The following is an 18,896-nucleotide window of genomic DNA, read 5'->3' as shown; positions in this document are numbered from 1 at the left end:
GATTCCACCCGTTGATCTATGTCTACTATAATCCTTATAGTTATTTCCTCGCCTGCACCAGACTATCCGTGCTACTCCCCCGATTCGTCGTCTGCCGCGCCTCATCCTCCGGCTCCTGCCACCGCACCTCCGTCTCAGTCGTAAGCATAATCCCGGCCTTCGGCTCCGGCGAGTCTGAACTCTCCCGCTCATTCCTCGTCTCAACGAGAACATGGTTGCCGTCATTCTGCGTCCGACGAGTTCGGGAGAGATTATCTAGATCATACATCCGGCCGCCGCTCGCCCCGCCGCGGTTATAGCTGTAGGACGGACCGTTGCGGGAGCGTGTGCTGAAGAGTTTGGGGAGGATCTTCGCGACGAGAGGCTTGAAGGAGGGCGCGCAGGCGGCGACGATGACGAGCCCGATCTCAATTGTCGATAGGGCGAAGTAGACGTTGTAGTTGTAGTCTGCTATGCTACCGGAGGCGAGTTTGCGGTCGTAGATGTCGAGCAGGACGATGCGGACTATGCCGGCGATTACGCCTCTAGAAGTATTATCGTGTGGTTAGCGGTGGCTTACATGGGGAGTGTGATGTGGGACTTACACGAGGCCGAGCGAGAGGATTCCGATGAGCATGAGCTTTTGCTTCTGCGCCATGCGCAGGTTGTAGACGATCCAGGTGGGTAGGATCAAGACTAACACGTCGGTGAACAGCGTGGCACATGCGGTGCCGGTGACAAAGTCGGCAAAGACCAGACATTTCGTATCGGGGTATGCGGTGGGATTCCAGTGGTAGGCGATGGGGACGCAGCGGAAGACAGTGAGGAAGAGCGTTGTCACCATCACGATGGTATTGATTCCTATAATGATCCAGATGGCCCGCTTGACTTCGGTCTTCTGCCCGGTGAGACGGAGGAGAAAGCAGAGGATGGAGTATTTCACAATGGAGAGGATCGGGTTGTAGATGATCTCTGTCTGCGGGATGTCAGCCATCGCTTACTTGCGCATTCACGAGGTGAACTGTCGTACCGCGTAGGAGTACTTCCAGGCTAACGTGGCGTCGGGGTTGGGGAAGGGAATGTCCCACACGTGGTAGCCCATCCAGTTGTACTTGATGACTGCCTTCTGGTCAGTTTGACTCTAGGGACGAATTGAAAGACGTAGGTACCCTTGTAAGAAGTGGCCGTCTCTGCCCAGTACAGAGTCTAGAGCAGGTCAATTGCCAAGTTAGGCCGACAGTTAGGATGATCACTCACCCCCGCAAGGCACATCAGCCAGTCATCTGTACCAAGATTGGCGATGATCAGCAAACACAACGTTCATCGATCTCGGGATCGTCTTCCTACCGAGGGCAAAGGTACGAGTCCACACGCGAATGTAGATCCGCAGGAGAACCGCGATCGTCGCTAGAGCGGGGAATGCGAAGTTCAGGGCCAGCAGCTGCGGCTGGAGGGTCTCAACAGAGGAGGCCATTGTCAAAGCGGTGGTCCCTTCACATAAGGGCGTGCTGGGTTGCGGACACGGTTTGGAGCAAGCGACAGCGAGGGAAACTGGCCCCGGGTAACCGGGTGTATTATCATTCTTAAGTGGCACTTCCAGACGGCGAGACCGCGCGTGGTAATAATGCTCCATACAAACCTGATCGTGACCTAAGAAAGTTTAGTCTCCATAGCAAGGACTAATCCTGACCTCGAACGTATAGTGAAGTATTGTGCATTGATCGGGTGGAGCCCTGATCCTGCAGGATCCTGAGGAATCTCTACAGAACGTGGCCAGACAGGGATGAGAGACAAGACTTGCACTACCACACAGTAGTACGCTCCTGGCCACGTGCTACGATACTCCGAAGTCCGTAGCGATCTTGTTTCTTACAGTCTGTCTGTTGCTACAAGAAATGTGTAGCGACAGTGGTGCAGCATCTGCAGACACAACAGATCGCAGACAGAAATCAGGGACCACATACCCCGTTCACAACAAGAGCAAAAAGGATATTGTGGAACATCTTGTCTCAGCTTCAGCGAGTGAGCGGATTTAAGCGAGGTAATATCTTGAAGGAATAGATTGGGACGGGATATAGCGTCTGCTAAGAGTGGAGAATCACCGGTGATATGGGGCATGTCATATCGGCAAAACGCTTGCGCATCCCCCAGAAGCGAACCAGAAACCACCGAGTGGGCCTGAAAGGACTGTGTCTCATTTGCATGCAGGTCCGACGGCGATTTTCCTCCATCTTGCTCCATTTTCTGTGCGATCTGGAAGAGCGCACACCACAGCACATCAGCGATGATCAGCGATGATCAGCGATGATCCCAAGCATTGACCAACGCTACAATCACCGTCAGTATCTCGCATATTTCGTGTCTAATACTACGGAGTAGAGCAGTCCCTCGGCCGCGGCTAAGCCTCAGTGGACACGTCGGAGCGAAGTAGGGCACAGGGAGTAATATCCGAGAAGCAGCACTATCATGCCTCGTGGCAGCCACCATCCAATAGCTTCATTCTCGAAGACTTCGACTGACTCCACTGTTTCTACTTTTGAACTCTTCCGATAGCTTACTCCTCTCGTACATGACACGAACCCCCCTTTTGACATCAGCTGTTGCTCAAAATCTGTCTTTAAAATGGATACCTTGACCCCTGCATTTATTGTGAGACAAGATTTTCTTCATCATTCGCTCAGCACTCCGAAGCCATGAAGAACTTCAACTCGGTCGGTCTGGCCATCTTGGCTGTGGCAAACGCTGCCCACGCCCAGGATGTCGCCCTCAACTCGGCAACGACCCTTACTGTTGCCGCCACCACAGTCTCCCCTCCCGAGCCAACCCTCTTTGAGGCGGAGACGGTGCAGTTGACCGACGAGGTGTTGGTCGACGTTGCCGACAGCATCAACAATGAGACAATCTCGGATCTGTTTCTCTTTGCCGACAACTCGACCACGTCGGTGGAGAAGCGGTTCTGGCGGATCTGCAAGACCATGCCGGGAGATCTGCTCTGGCCCATCGGCTTGGTCTGGGATATCTTCGATATTCTCCTTGGTGGACGTCTGATCAAAGCCTCCCCGCTTGCTTCTCCCTGCTACCCGGGTCGACCGGAATACGACGCCGTGAAATGCACCAGCGTTTCTGGCGGCTGGTTGGCTTCTGATGTCCAGTAAGTTTGATTGACTACAATCTCTAAAATGATCGGAACTGACACAGACGATAGCATGAATGACCCCACTTCTATTATGTGCCCTCTCTATCAAGGCCGCAGCTGCATGCCTCCTGGCTTCAACTTCACCGACACTTGCACCATGGGCGGCTACCCAAGCTACGTTGTGAATGCTTCCAGCGTTGCGCAGATCCAGCTGGCCGTTAACTTTGCTCGCAACCTGAACCTGCGCCTCGTCGTGAAGAACACTGGCCATGATTTCAATGGCAAGTCCTCCGGCAAGGGTGCTCTCTCCATCTGGACCCACTGGTTGAAGGACCGCAAGTTCTACTCCAACTACCGCGCTACCAACGGCTACGTCGGTCCTGCTATCAAGGTTGGCGCTGGTGTCCAGGTCTGGGAGGCCTATGAGTTTGCCAAGGCTCACGGCGTTACCGTTGTTGGCGGAGAGGCTGTCACTGTCGGTCTTGGAGGTGGTTATACCGCTGGTGGTGGCCATTCGCCTTTGAGTCCTCTCTTTGGAATGGCTGCGGACCAGGTTCTGTCTATTGAAGGTAGGTTATCTCTTTCCGACGCGATGATTGTTTGACTAACAAGGACCAGTTGTTATGGCCGACGGTCGCTTCATCACCGCCAGTGCCACCCAGAACCCTGATGTCTTCTGGATGCTCCGCGGCGGCGGTGGTAGCACCATCGGCGTGGTCACCTCCATGACAATCAAAGCCCACCGCCAGCTGCCAACCACCACCGTCACCTTCAACTTCACCATCAACGACTGCCCCAACGCCGACGCCTTCTGGACCGGCGTGCAAGCCTACTTCGACAACTTCGAGACCTTCGTCGACGCAGGCACCTACGGCTACTACTACCTGGGAGCATCCGCATTCCTGATCGGCACCGACTACGCCGGATCAACAGACTACTATTTCCGAATGCAATCCTTCGTGGCACCCGACATGACAGTCGAGGAGACCAAGGCCCTCCTTGCCCCTTGGTTCAACGTCTTGGATAGCCAAAACATCACCTATACACCCTGGTACAACCACGCGGACAACTTCCACGACGCCTGGAAGCCTGCTTTCCCTGCCGAGGCCGTTGGCGCAGCTATGGTCAAGACCGCCTCGCGCCTGATGCCCCGTAGTGTTTTCCAAGACGACAACCTCCTCCAGCGCGTCAAGGACGCTCACAAGGACGCCATCGAGCAGGTAAGCTTACCCAAACGTCTGCACAGCATTATGAGACAATCACTAATGGACTCTAGGGCCTATTCGTCGCAAGCTTCCACATCACCGGCACAGGCAAGGACGTCACCCCGCCAACAGACACCTCCGTCCTCCCCGCCTGGCGCAACGCCCTCGCGCACATCATCGTCGGCGGCCAATTCACCTCCGACGCATCCTGGTCCGAGATCGAAGAGACCTCCCTCTTCGTCACGAAGTGGATGGACGTCATGCGCGACATCGCTCCTGATTCCGGTGCGTACATGAGCGAGGGTGATCTGCTTGAGCCTAACCAGACGGAGGCGTTCTATGGAGTTAACTACCCCCGTCTGTATGCGCTCAAGCAGAGGTATGATCCGTTCGGCCTGTTTTATGCGCTTACGGCAGTTGGCGCGGAGGATTGGGAGGTGCGTGTTGAGGATGATTTGCCGGCTTCGTGGAATAATAATGGGCGGTTGTGTCCTGTTTAGATACAATGGGGCTTGGGGAGGGGTGGTGTATATTATTGTATAAATGTTATAGACGATAGATAATGTCGACTTCGTATCAGGAGCTAAAGACTTTGTTGCCACGCCGATAGCTAGATATTTTCATCTACATTCCCTGGAAACAGCCACGCCTTGCCCTAGTTCTAGTCCTAGGGGGAGGCACCGCGAATAACCAAGAACACATGCTCCAGCCCGTCCACTCCCCCAGCCTCGGAAAGAGTCTTGATGTCAACCGACCCGCCTCAACCAAATTCCTGTCACAACACTTAGTTGAAAATGTACAAATACAGCCCCAAATCCAACAGCAACCCGGCCCCACCACCAAGGAGAACCGCCGGCTTGCCCGGCAGCGACCCATCAGCATAGCACCATATACAACAAAGCACATCCAAGGCATCACAGACAATACCAGCTAGAAGTGCGGTCCTGACTGCATTCGATCGGATGAGATTGGTCGCGGTCTTCTTTTCGTCAACTGCCGTACTAGAAGACTTAGGGCTCGACTGAGCTAAGTAGAGGAGGCTCCCGAGCACGATGTCACGACCCCCGGCCATACGGCATCCGATTGCGGCTTCGGGGGTGAAAGGCATGGAGAAGAGGGTTGCGAAGTGCTGGGGGATTGTGAGGAAGCCGACGCCGACGGTGATGCGGGAGAGGGAGAGGAGGAATTGCATTTCGTTGGATGTTGTTTTTAGTTTTTGTCTTTGAATCAGAAGATAACGTGGTTGGTAATATAGAGTGTGCACAAGTGCTGTTCGTGTCACGGTGGTTGTGGACATGGAGTAGGTGGGCGGGTGGCGTTGATATAGCTAATGCATAACGTTATGCCCCGGAGGAACAGGGAGCATGACGAGAGGCTCTGAATCCTAGGCGAGGGCGCTAATCAAGCTACATATGTAGAATTTGATCGCGCTTATTGTGAATGTTAGTTATGAGTGAAGCTGCAGCTGGCCCTAGCTACCGCCGTAATGGCGACAGCACCACCCTCAGAGCCCGCCAGTACTTAAAGCATCCGGCACAGCGGGTTATAATAAAATCTCAAATGAAGCACGGCTAATGCCGAAAGCGAGCCACTCCATCCATATGACCGTGGGAATAAGCCCTGAATACGAGATCAGCCAGAACAGCGCCCAGCATAGCCACAATGAGACTTACGAGCGCAACCCCCAGGGATACAAATATGAAACTATTTCCTGCTCGCGCATGTACAGTCTTTCTATTATCATACACCCAGCACATTTAACCTACCATAAATGAGATGTCATTCTTCCAGAGATACATGACCAGACGGCCGGCAAACAACGACCCTCCACCCGCATACCGACCTCCCTCTCCAACTCCGACATATCACACAGTTGACGACCATCCGCATACAGCAAAAAGAGCAACCAGCGTCCTGCCGGCCGAAAGATCTAAAGAAGATCTAAAACCATCAACCAGAGACCCCTGGTCACAAACCCCCACAGCAAGCGCTATAGAAACGATCACCAAAGCCCAAATAACCACAGCGATCCAACACGACAACGCGCGGCAGGTGCTCATGCTGATGCGCGCCGGCTTCGATCCCAACAGCCAACTTCGAGGCGGGGATACCGCGCTGCACATGGCCGTCAAGCTGGGAAGAGCATGGATCGTCACAATCCTCCTTAATGCCGACGCATACCCGGATATAAGAGATAGAAACGGGATTACACCACTACATCTCGCAGTGGAGTTAGGTAATACTGCAGCTTCTATAGCCATCACGCTCCTTGAAGCCGGCGCAGACGTCGACGCGATAACCGCAGCTGGTCGGCCTTCGACGCCGCTCGATCTTGCCTTTGACGCTGGTCACCCTGCAATGGCGATGGTTCTGCTTGAGTATGGGGCGGATCCGGCTCGAAGAAATGCGAGGGGATGGATGCCGATGCATTACGCATCGACGTGGAAACATGCTTCTGTTGTCACCAAGCTATTAGAGAAAGGCGCTGGCGTGAACGAGCCAACGTGGTCAACGACGCCAGAGACCTGTCTGCAGCTTGCGGCGGAGCGCGGACGGAAAGAGGTGGTGGAATTGCTCCTCGATGGAGGCGCGGTTGTCAATGTCGCTCACACAGATAACAAGAATAGGACAGCTCTACTACGAGCTGCACGGAATGGGTTCGGAGATGTCGTGACGCTACTACTTGAGGCCGGGGCAGATATACGGCCGACGGATAGAGAAGGCCGTATGGTTCTACACTATCTAGCTGCAAAGAATGATTTTCAGAATCTCGATTTGCTGTTCAAGCTACACAAAAAGGTGGACGTGAATGCGAGTGACCATATGGGCTGGACGGCTCTGCATATGGCGGCGTACCATGGCTGTTTGGGTGCTACGACTCGGCTTCTGAAGAATGGTGCCGGTCCAGATGCGCTGGATGCTTTTAGGAGTACTGCATTGCATCAGGCTGCAATATGGGGGTATTCTGGAGTGGCGAAGGCGCTGTTGGATGCGAATGCGAGGTTCGATGTTGAGAACGAGTACGGGGTGACAGCATTGGGTCAGGCTAGGTTGAAGAATCGGCATGATATAGTTGCCTTGATGGAAGTGCAGCTGTCTAGGTAGTATAAAGTTGAGCACCAGGTGCAATTCTTCCTCGAATGCCCTGGCTTAGTACTGACAATCAATGGCGTGCAAATGATAAATATGCTAGATGTGCCGTACTAAGATGCACATTCTGATGGTCAAATCAACTGAAGGATTGGAAACCTGAGTCCTGGGCAAGACCGGATGAGCTTAAACACGCAATTGCTAGCGATCCATGCGACATGATTTATTAGTTAGCTCACGCGATGGGAGCCTTTTACTGCCTCAAACCACTGGTTCGTCGCCGTATCTGACCTTATACATTGCAATAGCGCGAATTGGAAACGAGTAGACATAGTTGTGATACATCAGCTCACTGCATGAATATTAATAACCGCTGCGCGATTCCAGTCAAAGGCGTCACATACCAAGTTCCGATTCCGCACCCAACTGGCCATTGCTGCTCCCACTCACCTGTAGGTAGCTGCCGGCGGATCATAAGCTGCGTTGCTCGCCGGATGGGGGTGGGGTCATGATATTCGGCGTGCATCAAGGCAAGACAGACCCAGGCTGTTTGCACGATGTGGGAGGTTTCTGCCTGGACGTAGGTGTTCGTTATGACAGACTGCAGTGGGATCGGTCAGTGTGTGACTTCTTGGATGGATGGGAGAGCTGGAGGTCGATAAGTACCTGCATCGTCTCGCCCCATCCTCCATCATCTTGCTGCTTCACGAGGAGATAATCGCATCCTCGCCTCACTGCCTCGCTATTTCTATAGTGAAGCCCGGCTGATGCCAGTCCTTCGAGCGCAAAGAAGGTCCCATATGTGAAGGCAATGCCCCAGGACCCCAACCAGGCACCCACTGGGCGTTGACAGCGCAGAATATACCGAGCACCCTGCTTGATGGCTCGTTCGATGTCATCGCAGCGATAGGCAGAATTGCGATTCCGATAAGCGGCTAGTGCTGATATACAAGATGACGTGCACTCGGTGCAATTGTAATCAATCATCGTTGTTTGAAAGAGCTCGGTGCCGTTCAAGTACTCGAGGAGCTGGCTTCCACGAACCGGCTCGTAGCTGCTGTATCCACCGCTAGAGCTTTGAATTAGAAGGAGGTTGTCCACAGCTAGTTGAAGCTGGTGTTCTTCGGTCATCTGTATCACACCGGGCCTGGTCTCGATTGAGAGGATTGCGTTCAAAGACTCCGCGGTGCAGTCGGAGCACGGTGATCCTTGGTATTGCACGGTAAATCCCCAAGCACCTTTTCGACTGAAGAAATGATACGGTGAGTCCGGGCTGTGATCCTCACTGTGCTGCTGTTTGACCAGGAAGCTGTATGCGCGCTGCGACGTCTGTCGCAATTCAGGAACATCTGTCACACCGGCGTCAGCGTATGCCTGCAGCGCGAGTGCTGTTTCCCAGGTGTGTCCGCCATGCACACTCATGACTTGTACTCCTTGTGGGCTCTTCCAGGGGTATTCGAAGCTCGCATTGTGGATGCGGTGGAGTCCCTCAGACTCTGGTCCTTCCTTTGCGTAGAACGCAATCATGTTCAAGAAGCAATCCACGCTGATAATTCCCGCGGAGTTTGTGGCCTTCTCTGACTCCTCGATAACTTTCCAGATCTCGTGCAGGCCGCGCTTCACCCAGGAGCTTGGTCGCAGCCATGCAAACCAAATGTTGTGTAGAATCCAGTTTAGCACGACCAGTATCCAGGGTTTGCGCTGCTCTCGCGAGCGTTGGACCGATGTATCGCGGTACGCCACAAAGTCGACTTGCTCATACGGTTCGACAAAATTCTCCTCCCGTATTTCGTCAAGGAGCGGGTTCGACGGAATCGTGAATCCTTTTGTGGATAAGTAGCTCATGGCTAGATACACGTGTCTCGGAATGATGAACCATTTCCAGGGACTTATGGGAACCCACTCGGGAAGCAGCCACATCTCAACCGGATAGGGATCGGTGCCTTCCCAGCTATACAAGCCTAGCATTGCCAGCCAGAACTTGGCCCAGCCGGATAGATACACGGCGCCACCCATATCCAGCAGGCAGGAGCGGGCTCTTACCAGAGCCTTGTTATCCGCGGACAATCCGATCAGTCGCAAGGCAATGTAAATCAGGATCGTACCCATGAGCGTGGTATCTTCGCCGCAGAAGGTGGCCCATCCCCCGTCCTGGTTCTGGTTCGTCATGATAAAATTCACCAGCTCAACAGCGTGTGCTTCGTCGATCACGGCCTCCGTGCTGTACCATGATATAATTAACATGGGCGTGACGAAGAAGATACAACTCAGGTCCGCAGCCCAGCAGCCTAGGCCTTTCACCTGCAGTCGGCTGTGGAATAAGGCGCCATTCAGCACCGCCTCTGAGGGACGTGTTGCAGTCGGCCGACTTGCAGCGCCCTGTCCTCGTGTCAGCAAGATATCACCGCGTCGAAAAGGCCGAAAAACGCACTGTTGGAAGTCCCAGATAGTAACGGGACGGTTCATCCTGGGGGTAGTCTAGCCGCTCCTAAGGGGTCTTCAGGTATATCCATTTCAGTCGGCCGAGAGGCTCTTCCACTGATAGGCGCCAGCCGTCAGACTCTGTTGTTCTCACAGAAAACGCATGGTTGGTGTTCTCGGGGGCAGTCGAATAGGTGTCAATGCGATCCCTTATCTTCAGTGCATATTTCTGCGCCATCGAGACAATTCCTGGCTCTGCCTTGAGTATGCGCAACCACGTGTGCTACACTACTATGGGTATGACACGCGTTTTAATAAGTTCCCCATGGCCTACTCATGGCAACTGTTTGGCCCACACCCCGAGGGACATAGCAGGGGCACCCTAGCAAGCCTGAAAGCCACAGGCCGAAGTCCGCGCGTAAGATGCGAACTGCGGCGATTTTACAAGCACCTTCGACGGTTGTGGTGGATTTAGGGCCAAGGCACAAACAGTTTGCTGGGTCCGCTACATGCTGGTCTTTGTCGCGTTACCGCCGACCATATCCCCTATGACTCTGAAGCCTCTGCATTGCGTATTGAAAGTAGGAAAGGTTACGTCCAGCCGGTGCATCGTTCAATCACCTAGAGTTCAATTTGCTCTGAAATGAGCCCTCCGAGTCAGCAGCGAAAACGCCTGTTCGGAGGGTTCGGGGATCAATCTGACGCGCTTTGCGCTGTGCAACACCCCTTCCTGTATACGGCAAAGTTTGATTTAACAAGCTGCATAAGAAGTGAGAGCGCGAGGTCTGAGGGCTCTGCTTGACTGTTCATGTGCCAGCATCCTGCTTGCAGCCCGCTCCTGGTTCGAAGAGTCCACACGTTTCCGGGATAGTGCAGGGGTAGATGTCTTGATTTGTTTTCTCCTTTTCTCACCTCATTCCTCTTATTGATTCTAGGCTTTGATGGTAGCGATAGCTCGACTAACAGAACTCGAACCAACGGAAAATACTGTCCCATTGTTTACTTTATACCGCATATGCTAAGCCCAGCCCCTGTTCCACTTGTACCGTAGAAACAGTTGTCCTCAACCAAAGAGCCCTGGCTAAGCAGGACTCTCTTCAAGGGGATTGGACCATCAAGATATCCAAGCATACCTCTACTCCAGATTCTACTAATTTTCTTGCTCTATATTCCCTAAAGATGCCAAGCCACATCCGCTCGAGTACGGTCCATATAGTCAATCGCCATGTAAATTAAATAATATCTCCAACTGCATTGGCCTTTCCTTTCCACGCAGGACAATTACCCTCCGAAAAGGGTTTTCCAGACCACAACCGAACACGTAACCCACCTCCGATGCAAACCTCACCCTTCAAGATTTGCCTCACGATTTATCCCATACAGAAACCTCATCCTCCACCGCACCCGCCTGACCATCACCTGCACCTGCGACCACCTTCTTCTTTCCCCTCAAACCCCCAACAACCTGCACAAAGAACGTCCGTATCTGCCTCCGACTCTGCCAAAGCGGCAAACACGTAATCGTAATCGCCCCAAAGAACCCCCAGATAAAGGTAAACACGATCCATCCCGTGAAGAACCCCTTCGAGAACACATACCCCGTGCCATACATCGGTATCGGCCAGAGTATCGTCATGGCGATTGCGACGAAGAGGGCTGCGCCGAGGGCAATGTTTCGGGCTTTGAGGAGCTCAGCACGTTCTGACTGAGATGCAGCGAGGCATTCTTGCGTTTCTTGTAAGGCAGGGTTTGGGCTTGGGGATTTTAATTCGGATTCGAGTGTAGATTGGGATTTGGAGGGGCCGGAAATGGAACTGTCATCGACGAGTTGGATTTCCTGGAACTTTTCAAAGTCATAGTTTTCGGGTTTCATGTAGGTAATTAGTGGCGTGAGGACGATTGGCGCAGTAAGTGCGAGCATGTTGCCTGCGACGCAGGGGTAGAAGTCTGATAACGTGGCGACGGAGACGACGCCTTCGCGGCGGTAGGCGACGCCGATCCAGGTGCCGATACTGGCGATTGAGGTGAGGATGGGTACTAGAGTCACGGCGTATTTGCTTTGCTTGCGCCAGAAGAGGGTGCAGGCGCTCGGGATGACGGCGCCTGGAAATGTGAGCAAGCTAGCTAGTATAATATGGATGGAGCGGACTTACCGTCGATGATTATGCCGATTGCTGTCACGATGAAGCTAACTGAGAAGTGGGCGTAACAGAGACCGACGGCGACAAGCGCCACGAGGATGCTGTATACGACGACCGCGACGTGGGAAACGAAGATGAGTTCTTTTCCGCTGGCAGAGGGCTTGATGTATGCGCGGTAGAAGTCGTATGTGACCAGACTCGTAACGGCGACGGTCTCTGGATTGGTGTCAGCAATTTATCTTCGGCTAACCAAAGGGTTTCGGGGGCACTACCAGAACTGAGGGCACTGGTGATGGCTTGAAACAGCATCAGCAGCACTGCAACAACTCCACCCTTTCCGAGAATGGCATATGCGACATATGGCATTTGCACTGCCTGCGAGATAACGTCGGCCGATATTGGGTCTGGGTATGTCGGCCTTGGAAAATTAGCGGTTGGGCTTCTTCTATGATGACCCAGGTGCCAGTGGTACATACCATGCCGGTGTATGTTCGAGGGCTGCAGCACCAAGACCGAAGGTGGTCGAGATACAGAACGGAATAGTGAACTAAATTGTCCAGGTCAGGATGAAATACCGAGCGCCGTCATACAGGTGTATACATACCCAGCAAAGGGCTCCTAGCAGGTAGCCAGCCACGGTTGACCTGGGATCAGCGGCGATAGCTTTCTGAAACAATCTTTCCATGGGGAATTAGTGACTTAAGACACAACAGACAGGAAGAAACATACTGAGAGTCTACAGTCGCGGAGAACCCACCACCCAGGAACGTGAGACCGACGAGACCACCATAGACACTCTTCATCGTCAGTAGCTGCCCCTCTGCATTACCAGCCACAGGTCTGATTTCCGAAGCGGCCATCAGAAGCTCCCACATCCTGCCTGGCGAGCCGACATGCTCGGATATCGCATACATCACGAACATGGAGACCAGCATGATCACGAACAGTATGACCGTATGAACTGCTGGGATGTCAGTGCTGTTTTCCACCAAATGTTGCAAATGAGAACACACCCCATTCAGTCAAGAAGGTTGCCTTAATACCACCAAAGAACGTATAAATACAAACCCCAAGCGGAAACAAGAAGCACACAGCAACCTGATGCATCCCCGTCGTCAGATGGAATACCGCTGCACCACCAACAAGCAAGTTAACGGAGATAAAAATCTGATAGATGAGCGAGTAGATAGCTAAAACGATATGCCCTGGCGCTCCATATCGATGCTTGACCAACTCCAAGAACGTATGCGCATTCGGCGCTTTCCGTTTCAGCTCGATAGCGAGGACCGCAAAGGTGAGAATAGGCACTGAACAGCCCGCGCCAAACCAGAACGTCGCACCGATGCCGTACAAGTAACCGAAATTTGTTGTTGATAGTAGCGTTGCGCTGAGTGTCCATGATGAGACGACTGATGAGGCAATCAAGCCTGCTCGCACGGAGCGTTTTGCTGTGAGGTACATCTCTGAGTCCTGCACTTCAGACATGTATTTACTCAAGGCATATGTGGTTAGACTCATGAGGATCGCGAAGAGGGCGCCTGTCGTCGGTTCGCTATTAGCACTGGCTCTCACATACGATTCTTATTAATTTACCAAGCCCGATCACAATCCCATAGCCAACACCCTGCCCAAATAGAGGGAATATATCGGTGGTCATTTTGAATATTGCTTGGGATGCTGCCACCGAGATGCATCCATGCGTCGACTGTCGTTTATCCGCCCGCGATCGTAAGATAACCGCGATACTTGTTTTATATGGCAGGGAAGTAACTACTCCAAATCGAATCTTGCATTGAGTCAGGCTGTCCGGCGACTCGGCGAGCAAGCAGCACGCCATAGTAGGGTCAGTGGCATAAATGAAGCTAAAGTGACGAGATAACGGCTACGAGTTGGAGAAGGCACGGCAGCACTACTATTGGCCAATTGAGACCTCTCAAACACCCCCCTCGTGGAAGGCTCGGGAAATTTGATTATTTCTGAGATTTCTCTCTGCATCCTGCGGTTGGAGGAGCTCCGAAGCCTGAGTCGTTCCTGCAGCTAGTTACCATTGGCTGATGCAGGAGACAAGTGGTCAAGCCGCGCCAGCTTAAATTGATCCTCAAATCAGCCTGTCACTCGAAGTCTCCAATCATTCTGCCCATTCATTTTATATGTCAATATACCATGCAAAGCTTCAAAGCCGAACAAGCTCGCGCCGCGACATCACTACGCTGGAAAGCCGCCCCCAAACCAACCGGCCGCAACGAATGGATCAAACGCGCAAAAGAAGCCGCTGAGATCCTCAAGATTGATGCTGTCGAACGTGATGCTACAGGAGGACCACCATTTGCGGAGATCCAGCTTCTCAAAGACGCCGGGCTCGTCAACCTGCTCGGTCCGCGGAAGTTTGGCGGCGGTGGAGAGACATGGAAGACTTCGTACAAGGTGACTACGGAGATTGCAAAGGCGGACGCAAGTATCGGCCATCTCATCGGAAATCACTACTCCTGGTTCTGGAGCAGTCAGATACTGGGTACGGAGAAGCAGGCGGAGCGGTGGTTGAGGGAGTTCACGGAGGGGAACTACTATCTTGGTGGTGCGGTTAATCCACGCAATGCGGATATGATTGCGGAAGATGATGGACTGGATCTCATTTTCAATGGAGACAAGTTCTTCTCCACGGGTGCGTTTTCTTCGGAGTTGGTGAGGCAAGGTCTGAGATTAGCGGCTTACATTCGTGATAGGAGGCGTGATTAGCGACATTACGGTGCTGGAAGGCGTGCTGAAGGATGGAACCCATGTCTTTGCGTACGTCCCGACCAAGCAGCCGGGAATCAGCTTCAAGGGCGACTGGGATGTTATTGGGCAGCGGCTGACCGTGAGTCGGAAATACCCCATTTCCACGTGTTTCGAAAATGCAGTACTGACCTAGCTGGTTAGGAATCCGGAGGTTGTGTGATCCGCAATGTCAAAGTCCCTTGGTCTGAAGCAGCAGGGTTCATTGACAAGCAGTTGACGCCGAGAGATGCGTATCACGATTTCATCCTTCCACCCGTCCAGTTGCAGTTTGCTGCTGTTCATGTTGGCGCCGCAATTGGTGCACTAGAAGCTGCAGCCGAATATACCCGGACGAGGACACGAGCGTGGCCGTATGGTGGAGACAATAAGACCAAAGCGACCGAAGAATGGGTGTGTCAATTCATAAGCCCCAATGAGCACAACTGACGAATCATATAGTACATCCTGGAGGGATACGGCAAGCTTCAGGCGAAGATCTGGGCGGCCGAAGCCCTAATTGACCGTACGGCCGAGCGGGTCTCGGAAGCCATCCATGCACCACGAGCTGAACTAACGCAGGCCACACGTGGTGAGATCGCCGTTCGTAAGTTAATAATTCTCTGGCAGTACCTGTAATAGCTCTAGCTTACTCTATGGCAGAGGTGGCTGCTTCAAAAGCGCACGCCATCGAAACAGCCTTGGAGGCTACCTCCAAAGTCTTCGAGTTCGTAGGAGCCAGTGGCAGCTTGAGCAAATACGGCTTCGATCGATTCTGGAGAAACACACGCGGTACGCCTTCCTTCACTATACATATCATTGATCGTCTTTACTGACCAAATTTTCCCGTACAGTCCACAGTTTGCACGACCCGATTGCCTACAAGTTCCGAGAAGTTGGCTCGTGGGCGCTACTGAAAGAAGCTCCGGAGCCGAGTTGGTATACTTGAATCGGAGGCAAGATTTAGTCACACCCGTAGTCGGCTCTTTGGATATCCTTTCCTGTATATAAGACAGTCCCCATCATCCTCTCTAACTGCCCGGCTCGTGGCAAAAAGGATCTCGAAGATATTACGTGCTTTATACCAACAATGGCAAAACCCACCGGACTCCACCAGCACTCTAACTACTCCAATTCCACATCTAGACCAAAGACAGGAAGTTAACATCTCCCCAATATCAAGGCAGCGCCATATAGCTCACACAAACATCGTATCATGCCATCCACAAGGCCGACCCCAAACCATGTCCCTCTACACCCGCAAACCCCGAACCCCAACCCTCGCAAAAGCCCTCCTCATCCACGGCCTTGGAGAGGAACACACGCTCGAGCACAATCACCCAGTCCCCACCCCCGGTCCAGACGAGGTTCTGGTCCGCTGCGCGGCTGTCTCGCTGAATCCCGTAGACTGGTAAGCTAGACACCATCGCTCCATCTTCCCTTCTCTCCCGAACACTATACGGAAGCGGAAACTAAAAGGAAAGCAAAAAGGCAAAGCAAGACCTACAACTTCGGCATCTCCAGTCTCCCTTGGATAAACGGGCGCGACGCGTCTGGTTCTATTGAATCCATTGGGAGGAATGTCACGGGCTTATCTATCGGCGATGCCGTGTTCACCTTGACGGACTACACCAAATCCAACGCGGGGAGCTATCAGGAGTTCTTCGTTGCGGCTGCAACTTCTGTCGCGAGGATCCCCTCGGGATTGGGGTTTGAACAGGCGGCTGCGGTTCCGGTTGCGGGGGTTACGGCGGGGGTGGTCTTGCAGCGGTATATGGGTATTGAGCTGGGATTGGGGTTAAAATCGAGGGTGGATAGTAATGGCGATGGTCGAGGCGGAGGTAGCCAGAGGCAATGGCTCCTCATCTGGGGCGGCGCAACGAGTACAGGGTATATGGCGATCCAGCTGGCGAAGATCTACGGGTTGAGTGTGATTGCTGTTGCGTCGGTGCGTAATTTTGAGTATTTGAAGGATGCAGGGGCGGATGTTGTGCTGGATCGGAGATTTCCTGAGGAGGCGCTGCCGAGGGTTGAAGAGGTCACGAAGAGAGATGGGGGATTACGGCTGGCGTTTGATGCTGTGGGAGTTACGACGGCGGGGTTCTGTGCGAGGATTCTGAGAAAGGATGGGAAGAATGGAAAGGATGAGTCTGTTTTAGTTGCGTTGGCTGGTCTTCCACGGGGTGTCGAGGAGGATCCGGAGTTTAAGGGGTTGAGTCTGCCGACTATCAAGGTTAAGGTCTTTCACAATGAGCCTGAGTTTGGGGCAGCGCTGCTGAAAGAGCTGACAACGTATTTGAGCGATGGTAGGCTCAAGCCACCGCGGGTATCAGTGCTCTCTGGGGGCTTTGATGCGGTGAACCTGGGGCTATTGAGGCTTCGTAATATGGAGATCTCAGGAACGAAACTTGTGATCCGTGTGGACGAAACAAGGAGCAGTAGCAAAGACATGCAGCATGAACTTGGATGGTTATGAGGACCTAGATCGTACATCTTCTGATTGATTAAACAACTTTACTCACGTCTTTTCGTCTACCACAACGCCACACTCCTCTATAAACCCCACGACCACCATCAGCCGTATCGCAGCAACAGTCTTTCGCACCTAGTTTAAACCCGTTGAACCTTCTCAATCTTCCCCGTCTCAACATGATAGATATACCCCGTAATCGGCACATCGAGAATCAACTCGTGCTTCTCCAGCAACTTAACATCATCAAGGACACTCTGCTTCAAATCCTCGAACGGCAGGAAGGCGATATGGTCCGCATCCTGCTCCAGTTCCGTTTTGATCTTCTCCCGAATTGTCTCGTCAGAGAAGGTTAACATGCCGCAATCAGTCTACCTTTCGTCAGCCTGTCTTGAATCAAAGGCAGTGGTAGAGAGGGAAAATACATGGTGCACGAGAACAATCTCCCTCGTTCCAAGCAACTGCTGCGAGATGACAAGACTGCGGATTGCGTCTATTGCGCGCCCTCCAGCGTTGCGGATGACATGGGCGTCGCCTTCCTCCAGGCCTAGGGCTTTGGCGGGGTCTGCGAGTCGATTAGTGGTTGTTTTTCGCGTTCAGGGTTGCGAGACAAACCAAGCCTCGCGTCCATGCAAGCGACAACTGCGACTTTCCTATGCACAATATTTAGCATTAGCCCAGTTATTGTGAGGTAAAGGATGTTTTGCTTACCTCGCTGGGGAAAGCGCAAGGTCTCCCTTGGCGAAGTTCGCCGCATACTTCTCGTTCGCGGCCTCGAACTCGCGGGTCTGTGAGAAGACGAACGACATAATAGCTTTTATATACGATTTTAATTAAGGTCCGGATCTCTAATCTAGCAGGGCCCTGGCGAGGTTTTGTAGATTCCGTCCTGTTTGCGCGGGTTCAGTAGCGCTTGCGTGATTGGAGTAGACTATGAGCATGCCTAAACATAGTGTTCTCCGGAAATCCTCCTGAGTCGGGTACAATTATTCACGAATGTCATCCCTCATCAGTATTCTATGGAGCATAAGAAAATGTTCGAATTCCACACGAGGTCAGCCCTTTCAGTCGCGACCCATCGTGAGTCAGGCGAATTGCAAGTTAAAGGACAGCAACAATCTTTCAGCAGTGTTTGATTTCCTTGCAAAGTAAAGTCACATTAATAGCACCACTGGAAGAATTAGTTTATCAAAGTGTGATTACTGTTGGGCAAAAAAAAAATATCGTCTGCACACCAACTGGCAATTCCAAGAAGCCGCGCTCGATCGACAGGTCTGAACACGAAGCCCATCCCGCCGAGCGACCTGTCAATTTAGGCTCCAAGCTATGTTTACCAGGACGCACTATTATATGGTCCACGCAACCAACTACCTTTGTGATATTATTCTCCGGATAGCTCTTTCTTTCTGGCTCTTATTATGCTGTTAAGACCAGTAAAGGGTACAGTATACGCGCTTGTCATGATCCTCCATAGGAACATGCAGCGCACACGATGTGGCGATTCTAGTGAGCGGCATATCCGCTGGGCGACTCCAGCACCATTATGCGCAGATCGTACTGGCAGATCCTAGATCATTCCCGGTATGTTTGATTGAAAGCAAGGACCAGTAAATGAGCCATGGGACACAGAGTTGGGCTACGGTGATGACGATGGGGTTTGGAGCTCCGCCTGCGGAGAAGGCTAGCTGTTCAGGCCTGAG

At 52.7% G+C, this 18,896-nt stretch overlaps 9 protein-coding genes across 9 annotated transcripts; 4 read left to right on the top strand and 5 right to left on the bottom strand.

The window, feature by feature from the left end:
- Nucleotides 1–40: 40 nt before the first annotated feature.
- Nucleotides 41–1,453, bottom strand: BJY04DRAFT_221486 (uncharacterized protein; the record flags this gene model as incomplete). The annotated part of the gene is made up of 6 exons (XM_073717137.1): nt 41–524; nt 585–955; nt 1,010–1,098; nt 1,149–1,185; nt 1,237–1,262; nt 1,327–1,453. 6 exons carry the CDS (start codon nt 1,451–1,453, stop codon nt 41–43), a joined length of 1,134 nt encoding a protein of 377 aa, XP_073567943.1.
- A 1,219-nt stretch (nt 1,454–2,672) lies between these two features.
- BJY04DRAFT_221485 (FAD-binding oxidoreductase) lies at nt 2,673–4,820 on the top strand (the record flags this gene model as incomplete). Its single annotated transcript, XM_073717136.1, has 4 exons — nt 2,673–3,130; nt 3,185–3,684; nt 3,734–4,335; nt 4,392–4,820. 4 exons carry the CDS (start codon nt 2,673–2,675, stop codon nt 4,818–4,820), a joined length of 1,989 nt encoding a protein of 662 aa, XP_073567942.1.
- Nucleotides 4,821–5,104: 284 nt separating this feature from the next.
- On the bottom strand, nt 5,105–5,512 carry BJY04DRAFT_221484 (uncharacterized protein; the record flags this gene model as incomplete). Its single annotated transcript, XM_073717135.1, has 1 exon — nt 5,105–5,512. The coding sequence occupies one exon, from the start codon at nt 5,510–5,512 to the stop codon at nt 5,105–5,107; it is 408 nt and encodes a 135-aa protein (XP_073567941.1).
- A 584-nt stretch (nt 5,513–6,096) lies between these two features.
- BJY04DRAFT_221483 (ankyrin repeat domain-containing protein) lies at nt 6,097–7,425 on the top strand (the record flags this gene model as incomplete). Its single annotated transcript, XM_073717134.1, has 1 exon — nt 6,097–7,425. One exon carries the CDS (start codon nt 6,097–6,099, stop codon nt 7,423–7,425), a length of 1,329 nt encoding a protein of 442 aa, XP_073567940.1.
- Nucleotides 7,426–7,671: 246 nt separating this feature from the next.
- Nucleotides 7,672–10,069, bottom strand: BJY04DRAFT_221482 (terpenoid cyclases/protein prenyltransferase alpha-alpha toroid; the record flags this gene model as incomplete). The annotated part of the gene is made up of 5 exons (XM_073717133.1): nt 7,672–7,762; nt 7,815–8,011; nt 8,077–9,789; nt 9,842–9,898; nt 9,986–10,069. The coding sequence occupies 5 exons, from the start codon at nt 10,067–10,069 to the stop codon at nt 7,672–7,674; spliced, it is 2,142 nt and encodes a 713-aa protein (XP_073567939.1).
- A 1,125-nt stretch (nt 10,070–11,194) lies between these two features.
- Nucleotides 11,195–13,629, bottom strand: BJY04DRAFT_230012 (sodium:solute symporter family protein; the record flags this gene model as incomplete). Its single annotated transcript, XM_073719188.1, has 9 exons — nt 11,195–11,256; nt 11,287–11,934; nt 11,985–12,188; nt 12,245–12,390; nt 12,449–12,519; nt 12,577–12,649; nt 12,702–12,933; nt 12,986–13,510; nt 13,566–13,629. The coding sequence occupies 9 exons, from the start codon at nt 13,627–13,629 to the stop codon at nt 11,195–11,197; spliced, it is 2,025 nt and encodes a 674-aa protein (XP_073567938.1).
- A 506-nt stretch (nt 13,630–14,135) lies between these two features.
- BJY04DRAFT_221480 (acyl-CoA dehydrogenase/oxidase) lies at nt 14,136–15,675 on the top strand (the record flags this gene model as incomplete). Its single annotated transcript, XM_073717132.1, has 6 exons — nt 14,136–14,634; nt 14,696–14,829; nt 14,892–15,140; nt 15,189–15,333; nt 15,390–15,518; nt 15,581–15,675. 6 exons carry the CDS (start codon nt 14,136–14,138, stop codon nt 15,673–15,675), a joined length of 1,251 nt encoding a protein of 416 aa, XP_073567937.1.
- Nucleotides 15,676–15,970: 295 nt separating this feature from the next.
- Nucleotides 15,971–17,202, top strand: BJY04DRAFT_221479 (zinc-binding alcohol dehydrogenase family protein; the record flags this gene model as incomplete). The annotated part of the gene is made up of 2 exons (XM_073717131.1): nt 15,971–16,137; nt 16,218–17,202. 2 exons carry the CDS (start codon nt 15,971–15,973, stop codon nt 17,200–17,202), a joined length of 1,152 nt encoding a protein of 383 aa, XP_073567936.1.
- A 134-nt stretch (nt 17,203–17,336) lies between these two features.
- On the bottom strand, nt 17,337–18,005 carry BJY04DRAFT_221478 (beta-class carbonic anhydrase; the record flags this gene model as incomplete). Its single annotated transcript, XM_073717130.1, has 4 exons — nt 17,337–17,567; nt 17,622–17,761; nt 17,812–17,849; nt 17,908–18,005. 4 exons carry the CDS (start codon nt 18,003–18,005, stop codon nt 17,337–17,339), a joined length of 507 nt encoding a protein of 168 aa, XP_073567935.1.
- Nucleotides 18,006–18,896: the final 891 nt, after the last annotated feature.

Source organism: Aspergillus karnatakaensis, assembly GCF_047715665.1.
Source record: "Aspergillus karnatakaensis strain CBS 102800 unplaced genomic scaffold BJY04scaffold_49, whole genome shotgun sequence".
NCBI lineage: Eukaryota > Fungi > Ascomycota > Eurotiomycetes > Eurotiales > Aspergillaceae > Aspergillus > Aspergillus karnatakaensis.
Note: the sequence above shows the minus strand (reverse complement) of the source record. Positions and strands in the feature narration are given on the sequence as shown.